The following is a 13,481-nucleotide window of genomic DNA, read 5'->3' on the forward strand; positions in this document are numbered from 1 at the left end:
TCACTATTGTCATCCACCTTAAAGCAATATTTCATGTCATATTTCATGTTTACTGACAAACAGGAAGGTAACGTAGTAGGGCCATCAATTTGCTTCAAAATTGACTGCGACAGATCCCACATTCATCATATAATTAACGCCAGAACACCTGCCGCCCCCTAAATTGCCAAATTACAAGGCTTACCTGAGCATATATAAGCCTGGAGGGCCTCCTACCTTCGTCCGCTCTCGATAGGTTGAAGCCATGTGGGGTCGACTCGCCCTGTTCTTCTTCTTCATCTTCCTGGTCGGTTATAACCCCAGGTCCTCTGCTGCCTTCCGCAGGGGCCGGGTGGATCCGGGTTACATCGAGAACTGGGTGAGGAAATGATTGTTACTATTTAAACGTTGACCTTTTTAGGCTACAACAGCCATGATTGTTCACATCAACAGAAGGAGGTTCTAGCCTCTATTCTCACTTCTGTTAATATATAACTTAGTTTTCACTGTTCCGTTTTCGTATTTCTAAATAAGTGTTTTTTTTTTTTTTGTGATGCCAAGCGACTGTCTCTATTCTTTTCATTCTAAGCTGACCCAAAACTGAACTATTTGTTTTTAATAACTTGTAAGGAACAACTACAATATTTTTCACACGATTAGCAAGAGGTTCTACCCTTTTCTTGTCTCTGTTAATGTACTTTAGTTTTCACTCTTTGGTTTCCTTATTTCTAAATCAGTGTTTTTTGTGATGTCAAGCAAATGTCTCCATTCTTTTCATCCTTAACAGACCTAAAAATAGATGATATTTTTTTAATAACTTCATATTCCTCTGGGATTACTTTTGGAGGTGGCTCTAACTACCCCAGAAATGTGAGTTGATTCTTCAATCCTCTTACAGAAATATGAAAAATATTTTTATAAGTTTACCTAGAGACCACATGCATACTTAAGCACTTAAAACATTTTTACATTAATGTGAATTTCAGTCGAACCTGTGAAACTAGAGAGAATACTTTTAAAGATTGAGTTAAATCATTAAGAAATGTCACTTCCAGGACCTAATCTTTGATTTATAGTCTCTCTAATGATTATATACTTGGCAAATAAGATTGAAATAGTGATTTCAAGGCATTAAGACAGTAACAAGATATTGTTAGTGACTTCTAAATGCCTATTATTATTATTATTATTATTATTATTATTATATTATTATTATTATTATTATTATTAATCAGTAGATGAAACCTATTCATATGGAACAAGCCCACCAAAGGGGCCATTTCAAGCTTCCAAATTTTGGTGGTCCATTTCAAGCTTCCAGAGAGTATGGTGTTCATTAGGAAGAAGTAAGAGGAAGTAAATGAAAATACAGAAAGAAGAGATCCCACTTATTAAAAAAAAAATTAATAAATTAATAAACAGGTCTAACTGATCTTATCTTCTTTTGGTCCGCCCACTCAGATCCCAGAAGTGAAAGAGGACAGGAGAAACCTCCTCAGATCACACCGCGACATCTTAGAGGACGAAGATGCCCCCACCAAGGACCAGGTCCTCGAGGGTGAACCTACACTCAGAGCCAGACCAGGTCGACCTCGAGAAGACCCTGACGAGCTCCCAATCGACGTCATGCCCCTGAAGTTGCAACTGAAGGACCCAGAGGAGGGGATAAGTTCGACTCAGGAGGCCTCAGGGGACATGGCTGCTGACGAAGGGTCCCCCATGATGGCCAGACAGAAGAGACCACGCCCTTCTCCTGATGAAGTCCCGATAGACATCATGCCTCTGAAGTTGCAACTGAAGGACCCAGAGGAGGGGATGAGTTCGACTCAGGAGGCCTCAGGGGACATGGCTGCTGACGAAGGGTCCCACATGATGGCCAGACAGAAGAGACCACGCCCTTCTCCTGATGAAGTCCCGATAGACATCATGCCACTGAAGGTGAACTTAGAAGGGGAGGTCCCACTGAGTAAGAGGGATGAAGATCCCCTTGTGGAGGGATCTGGAGCTATGACTCCCGAGGAACTGGAGAAGGAAAACGGGCAAAACAGACCACGCCATTCTCCTGAAGAAGTTCCAGTAGACATCGTGCCCTTGAACGCTGCCAAGACTTCCAGGAGGACACCAATCCTAAACGTCTTGCACAGATTCAAGTAATGGTTCTTTAATTCATACAGTAACTAGTCCTCAGTTATCTTATTCAGGAATACTGCCTATAATCTGTGGCGTTCTTGATCTGTCATGTTCTTATAATTATTTATCAATACCTATTCTTGACTTCAATAAATCAGTTTCATAGATAGAAGAAATTTTCTTAGAACTTTTGTTTGTCAATTTCTGCTGTTGCATTTGGTAAATCAGTTTAACATCAGTAATTAATAATAATAATAATAATAATAATAATAATAATAATAATAATAATAATAATAATAATAATCAAATCCATAGTTATACAACGGTAGAAACATATCTAAATATATGTTTGTACAATTATACAGTTGTGGAATTGTTTCTCTGATACTTTGACTATTTTCTAGATGAAACCATCATTATTATTATTATTATTATTATTATTATTATTATTATTATTATTATTCACTAACACATCAATTCCCACGAACAGTTGACGCAATTCTGAGACGAATATTGAACATATATATCTCCGTCTCATCACCCAGGTTCCCAGTCTTCGACTTGACGTCGAAGGAGAAGGTCGGGGACCTACCTGCCATCGAGGAGGAACCCGGTGTTCCCATGGATACCCGGCCACTGAGCCTCAGGCAGAGTCCTACTCCTGTCGAAGCAGGTAAGGAGAGTTTAATTCTAAGTACAAGTCCAACTTTATCGCGGTATATCTAAGTAATCCTCTCACTTTTCTTGTGTATGAATGTGAGAGAATGTGTATGAAAGACGCACGTATTTTGTGTGTATGAATGTGAAGGAATATGTATGAGATAATTGAGTATTATGAGGGGAATATATGAGTTTATGCAAATGAAACTGAAGATTGAAAATGGAGTTCATATCATGATTGATCTTTCTACTCCTCATTGTAGCCCATACATACATACATACATACATACATACATACATACATACATACATACATACATACATACATACATACATACATATATATATACACAAATATATATACATATATATATACATATACAATTTATTTATACCAGCTACTCACCAGAACACGCGATGTTTACATGCAATGTTAGACTCTGCTTTTATAAACATAAATATGGAAATAGTTATCTGGTTATTAGCTGACTGTGGTGGGTCGAATCTCGGATGAAGAAAGGCACTAGGCCTGCAACCTCATCCCGGAAGGCTTGCTCAGAACTAGAAGGGTAAAACCTGCTGAAGCAACCATTTTTTGAAAGGAAATGGTGTATATATATGAAATACAGACTAGTTTCTTGATGGGAGTCAAGTTACAGGGAACTGAAATTGGATCACAGATTATTTTCCAGAGAATAATCTACTGTCAATGAATGAGCTGTTTCCAGAGGATAATCCATTATTTATTTCCAGATCGGAAGTCAACAATTTGCGGGGGAACTTTCCAGGGTCTGAGTGGAATAATCAACTCGCCTGATTATCCTTTCAACTATCCAAACAACATCAGATGTGTCTTCAAAATCATTGTGAGTTTTTGTAAATCACCTGATAAGTTTTGTATTTATTTCTCTGGGTGAGAAAGTGCATTTGTGTTTGAGTAATTTCAAAGGATCTTTGAAACTGCATTACTTTCAGCCTTTCAGCTTTCATCTGTTCCTTCAGTCTCTTACTGCTTAGCTGACCATCCTCTTTAACTTCACCTTGCTCCAATTTTCACTTCTCTACTAAGAGCAAATCCTTTAGGTGAGCCATGAGTCTAAAAAGTCTATTACAAGGAGGTGAACTAAGCAATGCACTGCTGTTACCAGCTGACTCCACAAGGGAAGACAAATCCAACCCCTAACTTTACACTCTCCATCCACTTACTCTAGGGGAGAATGGAGCTGGTTGACACAGCTGCAGATTCCACCAGAGCCTATTTTTTTTTTGTTTAACTATTCTCTTATTTTTTTAACAGCTGGAACCAGGTTACACAGTTGGGCTTGACTGCAACGACTTTTCCATCCAACCTGGAGACAAGGACTGCGAGAATGATTTCATGTCTGTTTCAGACAACGGAGGAGAAGTCGAGCCTACGACGAAGTGAGTTTTGTTCACGTTCTCTGTTGCTTTGGTCAAAGAAAGCAAAGAAAATGGAGTTGCTCACATATTCATTCATGCTAATGCTTTCCAGAAAGCAGAGGCGAGCTTTCCCTCTGTTACGTAAGAAATATGCAAAGAGAAAGCAATGCTTTCTTTTTTTTCTGTCAAATAATTGAAAAAGGTATTACCTGAAAAATCTCCTTTAACAAAGGTATTCCTTACACATAAGAATTTCCTAAAAGCAGATCTGGGAAGAATCCTAGTACAAGGTTATTCTAGAGTTAGAGATCTGAGCAAACTCTGCAAATTTTAACAAGAAATCAGTTTCCTACAACCAGAAGATTAATCGCTGCCTTTCCTGGTTCAATTTTTATATAGTGAATGCTTGAATCCCATCAAAAAACATTATATACTTTAACAGTTTTGTATACTGTGAGCAGAGGGTGCAGGCATGCGCACTGCCTGAGGAACCCTGACTGTAGTGGAAAGAGCTAACCAACCCTAGACGCTACCTAATCGCTGTCTCTTAATTTATTGCAGATACTGCGGAGACAAAGCGGTCTCAGCCTTCTCCCAATCCAGCAACATGACCATCGTGTTCCAGACAGACGGCGCCTACAGATACAGAGGTTTCATGTGCCGATACAGGGCGCTCAATCCAGATGGAACAGGTATCGTACTCGTCCCTTGTTTTCTTTTTCATGGTTCTTTCTGGAATAATATTTTCCTTTGAACAGCGCTCTCTGGAACAAGAGCTAGGCTCCACTCTTTTGTTGGCTAGTTCCAGATAATCCTCTTTTTAAATTGCGATGATACGGAGTAATCTGCTGTAATCCAGATTACCCGCAGTGATCTCCGCTTACTCTGCTCACGCCTAGGTGGAAACGTTCGTATGGATCACTCCGCCTTCGTAAGAGTATGTAAAAATACTTCCAAATTTTGCTGCATAAGAGGTTTGATCCATGATTGAGCAGTTAGGATATGGCTGTGACAGTGGGCATTGTGTTGTTTAATCTCTGGGCCATCACCCTGTTAGGGGAAAGAGCTTAATGTGGAACAATATATATATATGTATATAAAATTCATATATACATTTTTCATTTACTTCTCAAAGGTGCCGAAGGAATTGTTCACGTTAATTCGACGGCTTCCCAGCACACTGTCATCTGCACTGGCCCAGGAGAGTAAGAATCATTTCCTTTCAGTAATTAACATGATGTTAAATTATAGTAATCAATATTTTGATAAATCTCAGTAGTTGGAATAACATTTAAAACAATTTTTTGGGGCTACTAATTTCCTTTTTCCAAAATCCATGAGATAGAATCTTTGGTTTGAGATACTTTTTTGTGATTACTTTTATAACTTTTTATGTTATTAGTTTTATTGCTGTTGCTACTTTTATCCTCATTTTCCTCATGATTTCCCAGCGACGGGTGGGCTGGGAAATGTGGAGTGAGCAATACCGTTTCTAAAAGGATTGTAGGAGGCCATAACATACAAGAGCACCAGTTTCCTTGGATGGTAAGTACTACACCCGTTCAGTTTTTAGGAACTGGCTATTTTACTCCAGTTCTGGCTACAAAATATCCACTGTAGAAGAGGATCCCCTCTTTAACCCAATCAAAAGTAGCCACTAGGATAGAAGGTACTATTTTTTAACCCAGTCCTGACATTACAAAGGAATTGGCTATTTTACTCCAATTCTAGCTAAAGAATATTCACTGCAAAAGAGGATCCCCTGTTTAAACCAATCAAAATTTAGCAACTGCTAGAGAAAATGCTATTTTTAATCCAGTCCTGAGCTATCCACTAGAGGAATATGGTCTGTTTAATTAAGTTCAGGCGTCAATGTAGCCATTACAAAGGAATTAGCTATCTTGTTCCAGTTCTGGGGACAAAATAGCCACTGTAGAAAAAGGTTTCCTTTTCAAGCGAAGTCTTGGCGCCAGAGTAGCCACTGAGAAGGGTGTGCAGCTATTTTTCAATCATCTGCTTCCTTGCTACCCAGCTGTCTAACTTCTCTAACTCTATTTTGGTCCAGTTTAGACCGTACACATAAAAAACCATCACTTTTGGAAACCCTTCGATTAACTTGTTCAGTTCCTAGACACCAGACCTAGCCAATATGTTTAAAAACTTCAAGAAAACAGACACAATAAAACCTTGGTCTATTTTGGTTCTGCATGTAAGAACAAGACATTTTTGAAAACCCTCTGGGCTAATTTGGTCAGTTCCCAGACACCAGACTCAGCAAATGAGCTGAAAAACAACTTCAAAAGAACAATAATACAATAAAACCTCTGTTTAATTTCACTGATAGAACTGACAGTCAACCATTTCTCTTACAGGTAGCTGTCTTGAAGGAGTGTGGGAAGGACCATGAGCATTACTGTCACATCTGTGGTGGGACAGTCATCCACACTCAGTGGATCCTGACTGGTGCTCACTGTTTGGTCAGGTAATGTGACAGGAAGCAGATAATCAGTTGTATATTATAGCTCGTTTCCAAAATCAAGAAAGTGTTCAATGTTTCTGTCGCACTCAGGGGAATGTAATTTCCATGTCTATAAATATCTGTAACTGTAGCTTACATAATGCACAACTACAGTCTAGTTCGACTGTATATATATCCACATCACCTAACTCTGCATTCAGATCACTCAGCACAGCCATCCTTGATCCCATACACCCGACTAAGTGCTGTTATGGATCTCTTAAGAAAAAATTTTCTTCCATGCTCTCTGTTTGCTTTCAATTGTCCTGTTTTTATTCATTAACCAGTCTTTGCATTCAGATCACCCAGCACAGCCATCCTTGATCCCACAAACCTGGCTAGGTACTATTACTAGGTACTATTACATTCCTCCTGAGAACGATTTTTCTTCCGTGCTCAGTTCATCATTCAGCTGCCCTATTTCTACTCACTAACCACCCCTTCATCCCCAGTGTGCCCGTGGAAAAGGTTGCTCTACTACTCGGAGACCACAACCTCTATACCCTGACGCCCTCGCAGAAGTTCTTCCGCGTGGAGGCGGTCTACGTCCACCCGGACTTCAACGTGCCATCGCCCCTCAACAATGACGTTGCTTTGGCCAAACTGCCACAGAACATGGCCTTCAACAGTAAGGAGAGATGCTGTTATTATTATTATTATTATTATTATTATTATTATTATTATTATTATTATTATTATTACTGAAGAGACTGTATAATAGTTGTCTACTTACTTTTGCTTAAGTATTAGTGAGGAGTAGATACTTAAAATGACTGCAAGGAAAGTGTCAGTTGGAGTATATTTGGAGTTTACAAGAAGCACTAGGTCTAAAGGAGTAGAACTATGTAGTAAAGTGGTTAGTCTAGCCTCAAAGATGGATCAGTATCTTGGGAAGGTTTGGACATGAAGGGAGAATGGGAGTGAATGACATACAGAAAAACACTAATCTTAAAAAGTCACTGGTCAAATGAGTATCAGTATTAAGCCTTGAAATTACTTAAAAGATATGGGCAAATGGCACTGTGTAAGTGTCAAGATGAACGTTTGTGAACAAAAGACTTGAAATTTTCATTCAAATAGTACAACATTCTGAAAGACCAACCTCTACCCACCCCCAACCCTCAAAAAGTCATTAAAACTCGACGATTCGACGTCGATAGATGTCGAATTCGGCAAACAGCTGGAGAGAGAGAGAGAGAGAGAGAGAGAGAGAGAGAGAGAGAGAGAGAGAGAGAGAGAGAGAAACCGCGGCGTCGGAAAACTAATTAAGCTCTCATTTGATCATGACGAAATTGCATCTGATGTGACCAATTCAAAGGGTTACAGGCATAGGATCAAGACGCCCTCTCGATGAGATCTTGTTAATTTCTGTTAATTTTTCTAGTTTCTCACCGAGTGTTAATTCTCTTGACTAGTTTCAATCTTTAATTTTCTGCTGTTTATTCTTTCGACTCTTATTTCCTCTCTTTCGTAAATTAGTAATCAGGTCTGTGAGTTATCTAATATTTCTTGCATAACTTTACGAGAATGATTGAAAACTGATAATCATTTATAATACTTACAATTTGCAAAATAAGTTCAAATTGTTCAGAGTATTTTCAGTGATGTAAATTTTTATTTGTTGTTTGTTTTATAAGAAAAATTATGATGTTGCAGATATACATTTATCAAATTTTTTGGTTTTATAAAAAAAATTCTTTCTGAAAAAAAAAGTAAGTTTTTACAAAATATTTTGAAATTTAGGGATTATCAAACCAAAACATTAGGGACGAACTTAAGAACTCATTTAACCTCGAAATTCAACTCACATGACCTCGAAATTCAACTCAAATCAAACCCACATAATACATCACTGTCTCTGAACTCTCCCAGCTTTCTCCCGTGCTCCCAAAACGGATAAAATGTTTGCTGATCTCTTAAAATTATTCCTCAGAGTACATCTCGCCAATTTGCATGCCTCCCAGGAGTTACTTGGACTTGCTGAATCTCATTCCGAGGAAATTGAACGAAGTACAGGGGACCACAACGGCAGCACCATTGGGTCGTCGTGATGTTAGACAAAGTGAGTTTTCTGTCAATTTCGACAGGGTGAGTCTCCTGTCAATGTCGACAGGGTGAGTCTTCTGTCAATGTCGACAGGGTGAGTCTCCTGTCAATGTCGACAGGGTGAGTCTTCTGTCAATGTCGACAGGGTGAGTCTCCTGTCAATGTCGACAGGGTGAGTCTCCTGTCAATGTCGACAGGGTGAGTCTTCTGTCAATGTCGACAGGGTGAGTCTCCTGTCAATGTCGACAGGGTGAGTCTTCTGTCAATTTCGACAGGGTGAGTCTTCTGTCAATGTCGACAAGATAAGTCTTGTGTTATGTCGACAGGGTGAGTCTCCTGTCAATTTCGACAGGGTGTGTCTTCTGTCAATGCCGACAGGGTGAGTCATCTGTCAATGTCGACGGGGTGAGTAATCTGTCAATTTTGACAGGGTGAGTCTTCTGTCAATGTCGACAGGGTGAGTCTTCTGTCAGTTTCGACAGGGTTAGTCATCTGTCAATGTCGACAGGGTCAGTCTCCTGTCAATGTCGACACGGTAAGTCTTCTATCAATTTTGAAAGGGTGAGTCATCTGTCAATGTCGACAGGGTAAGTCTTCTGTCAATGTCGACAGGGTGAGTCTTCTGTCAATTTCGACATGGTGAGTCTTCTGTCAATGTCGACAAGGTAAGTCTTCTGTCAATGTCGACAGGGTTAGTCATCTGTCAATGTCGACAGGGCGAGTCATCTGTCAATGTCGACAGGGTAAGTTTTATGTCAATTTCTTGAGTCTGCGTGTGTTGATAATATAAAGACTTCTCTCTCTCTCTCTCTCTGTCTTCAATTAAGAAGACTAGGAGAGAGAGAGAGAGAGAGAGAGAGAGAGAGAGAGAGAGAGAGAGAGAGAGAGAGAGAGCACTAACCCCTCCATCCTCTCCCCCTCCAGGTCAAACCACTGAAGTCCCCCTCTCCCATAAAGTCATCCACGAGAACTTGAACGGACGTAACGTCTCAATCTACGGCTGGGGAACGATCAACGACGGTACGTATCGTCTCTGTTTATCCGTCTATCTATCTTATTGATAATGTTCACGTTTGTGTTATTTTGCCGTATATTTGTTCTTTTTACGATTATATTTATTTATCTATTTTTATCTATTTATCAAATTTTTCATCTATTTATTCATTAATTGACGTATTGATATACTTACTTACACAATTATCCATTCATTTATTTATCTACTTATTTATTCAGTTACGTGTTTACTTATTCATTTGCATTTTTTAATCTGTTCATTAATAATCCGCTTATTCACTTATTACTCTGTTTGTCTAATTACTTATTCATCGAACGACTTAATTTACCTATTTAGTTATTTATTTACACCACAGTCTCCTAGAAATTAAGCAGTTTATTTATTTATATACTTATCTATCTATCTATTTATTTATTTATCTATTTACTTATCTGATTCACTATTTATCCATTTATTTATTTATTTATTTATCTTTTTACTTATCTATTTATCCAATTAATTTACATATACATTTATTTATCTATTTACTTATCTGCTTATCCATTTAATTTTTATATATATACATTTATTTATCTATTTACTTATCTAATTCTCTATTTATCCATTTAATTTACATATACATTTATTTATCTATTTACTTATCTAATTCTCTATTTATCCATTTAATTTACATATATATTTATTTATCCATTTACTTATCTGCTTATCCACTTATCGATTTATTTATTTATAGATTTACTTATCTATTTATCCATTCATATATATATATATATATATATATATATATATATATATATATATTATATATAATTTTTTTTTATTTATTTATCTACTTCCCTATTCATTCACTTATCCCATTTTCTCCCCCCAAAGAGGCCACAGTCTCCCAGACCCTGAGGGGCGTGTCCGTGACAGTCCTGCCCAACGAAGAATGCGATTATTACTATGGGGTCATGACAGATACCATGATGTGTACTTCGGGAGACGGAGGCCACGGCCCTTGCCAGGTAGGGGGAAGGGGGGGAGGGGGGGAGGGTGGAGGGGGAGGGAGAGGGGTGGCTTAATGACTGTCTGTCTAAAGGTTGACTAATTTATCTATATCTGTACATAAATCATTTAAATTTAATAATGTATAATTTTTTAGGTATGCATAAGTGTATACATATACATATATACACACAATATATATAATGTGTGTGTATTAATTAATAGCCAATACTTATTTGATCCGGTCAAAAACAAACTTTCATTTTTCTGGGGTTCCTCAGGGAGACAGCGGCTCGCCCGCTCAGATTCAGATGGTCGACGGGCGTTGGATTCAAGTGGGCGTCCTCGCCTTCGGAGCCGCCTACGGGTGCGAGGTGGGATACCCCTCCGGAAACGTCCTCCTGCCCGTGTTCGTGGACTGGATCGAGTTCGTGACCGGCGTCGACTTCGGCGAGTATTACTAGGACTAGGAAAACTAGGTCTAGTTTTAGGAGGTGTCGCCATGTAGGGGGATCTAGCGAGATGATGGCGAGATTTGGCTGGAAATAGCGAGCGTGGGGAATTGCTTTCTGGCTATTTTCGCCGATGGTTCGTGAAATTGAAATTGAGTTTTTTTTTTTAATGCTGAATTAAAAACACCCTTTTCTCTTATAAACTAATGTGAATAAGAGATATTTTGACTGAAAAAAAAAACACCTTTTTGTCTTGAGATTTTTTTTAATACTGACTGAAAAAAAATCTTATCTTAAAAAAGAACTAAGATAGATCAGAGATATTTCTTCCATAAATAAAAAAAAATTTCAAAACTTTTTTTTTAAATCATTAGATAATTAGTTTAAATAAGATTTTTTTTATTGAATTCCTGGGCAATTTTTTAAAAATAAAATTTGAAACACGAAGGAAAACAAGACAATTTAACTAAGAATACTACCAAAAAAACAAGACAATTTTCTTTAAGTACTGAGTCAATGGAGAGAAAGAATTAATTTAAAAATACAATTTTTTATAAATACCAAAACAAATTTAAATATCAAAACACAAACATCAGAAAAGACGAAAAAATATTAACATCAAATCCTAAAAAAAAATAAAAATTATCAAAAATAAATATTTCTTTCTTCTATGTATTTAGTAATCCATAGAGCACAATATGGCATCACTTAGAGGTAAGGCAAAAAAAACTGTACATAGATGGAGCCAACTGTGATATTATTACTGTTTTTTGTTATATACATTGTTTAATAAACGTGTGAAGCATTCATGTTTTTTTTAATTTTCACTATTCACATTTATGAAAGATGATAACAGCAAAATATCGTTCTTTGTACTTTATCACATTTCCCTTATTTATGCTTTTGTCAACTCATTAATTAATTTTCTAATCTATCACATTTTTATTTTTAAAAATTTTTGTATTTTATCATATTTCCCTTATTGATATTTTTACCTGTTCATTTATCAGTTTATTAATTCATCTCTTAGTTTTCTTATATTCTTTGCAAGCTTCTTCAATTTCTAGTTGATGGACCCTGTGGTGGGCTTGTTCAATAATAATAATAATAATAATAATAATAATAATAATAATAATAATAATAATAATAATAATAATAATAATAACAATAACTAGTTAATGGTCCCTGTGGGCTTATTCTGTATGAATAGGAGATTTATTTTCTGAATAATAATAATAATAATAATAATAATAATAATAATAATAATAATAATAATAATAATAATAACAAAAAATGAGAAAATTATGATAAAATATGATAAATTTTGTTTTAAAAAGTTCCTGTGATAAAATCCTCTCTCTCTCTCTCTCTCTCTCTCTCTCTCTCTCTCTCTCTCTCTCTCTCTCTCTCATGCAATTAGAAAGCAGAGTACATACAATCAGTAAACGACAGTGTTTGTGTGTATGGGCAGGACTTGAATGGGTGACCACGTCGGAATAACACAGGCCATCAGCATATAACCCCTTTGAACGTCCTAATAAATATATATATATTATATACATATATATATATACATATATATATATATACATATATATATATATATATATATATATATATATATATATATATATATATATATATATATATCCATCTTCCCCGGAGAGACAATTATCTAAATTATCCGGATAATCTAAACAATTTCCAGGAAATAATTTCTCCATCTCTTGACGTGCCTTTGAGTAAAGTTCCTCCAAGTTCCAAGTTAAGCCTGGCATCTGGAACACTACGGAAATGGAACTTAGGTTTCCCTTCTAAGTTCGCCCGAATCGGCCCTCGTCTCCGCCCGAAGTTTGGGCGTTAAACCCGCCCAACTTTCGGGCTGAGGAAGAAGGGGCGAGTTTGTCAGTTTGTTTAACTTGATGGAAAGCATCTGGGAGGTTGTGTTTATGTGTTTATGTATATGTGTGTATGTGTATATATATATATATATATATATATATATATATATATATATATATATATATATATATATATATATATATATATATATATATATATATAAAAACACAATCTCCCAAACGTTTTCCATTAAGTTCAACAACCTAACAAATATATATATTTAAATTATGTATATATATATATATAAATTTATATATTTAAATATTTCCCCTTTCCCCATTAAAATGGGAACTGTACTACACGTCTGTTTTGCGGGGATGAAGTTGCAAGCCCCACACCCTTACCCAACCTAACTGCAACCCACCAAAACTGACCAACTCCAAGTTGCAAA

General features: G+C 36.8%; 1 protein-coding gene across 1 annotated transcript; it reads left to right on the forward strand.

Moving 5' to 3' along the window:
- The first annotated feature begins 62 nt into the window (after positions 1–62).
- On the forward strand, positions 63–11,830 carry LOC136829800 (uncharacterized). Its single transcript, XM_067088743.1, has 14 exons — positions 63–358; positions 1,441–2,129; positions 2,655–2,782; positions 3,523–3,635; positions 4,067–4,191; positions 4,732–4,862; positions 5,306–5,375; positions 5,622–5,715; positions 6,543–6,652; positions 7,141–7,316; positions 8,622–8,750; positions 9,659–9,754; positions 10,623–10,756; positions 11,018–11,830. Exons 1-14 carry the CDS (start codon positions 245–247, stop codon positions 11,198–11,200), a joined length of 2,292 nt encoding a protein of 763 aa, XP_066944844.1. The 5' UTR covers positions 63–244; the 3' UTR covers positions 11,201–11,830.
- Positions 11,831–13,481: the final 1,651 nt, after the last annotated feature.

Source organism: Macrobrachium rosenbergii, chromosome 45, assembly GCF_040412425.1.
Source record: "Macrobrachium rosenbergii isolate ZJJX-2024 chromosome 45, ASM4041242v1, whole genome shotgun sequence".
Classification (NCBI taxonomy): domain Eukaryota; kingdom Metazoa; phylum Arthropoda; class Malacostraca; order Decapoda; family Palaemonidae; genus Macrobrachium; species Macrobrachium rosenbergii.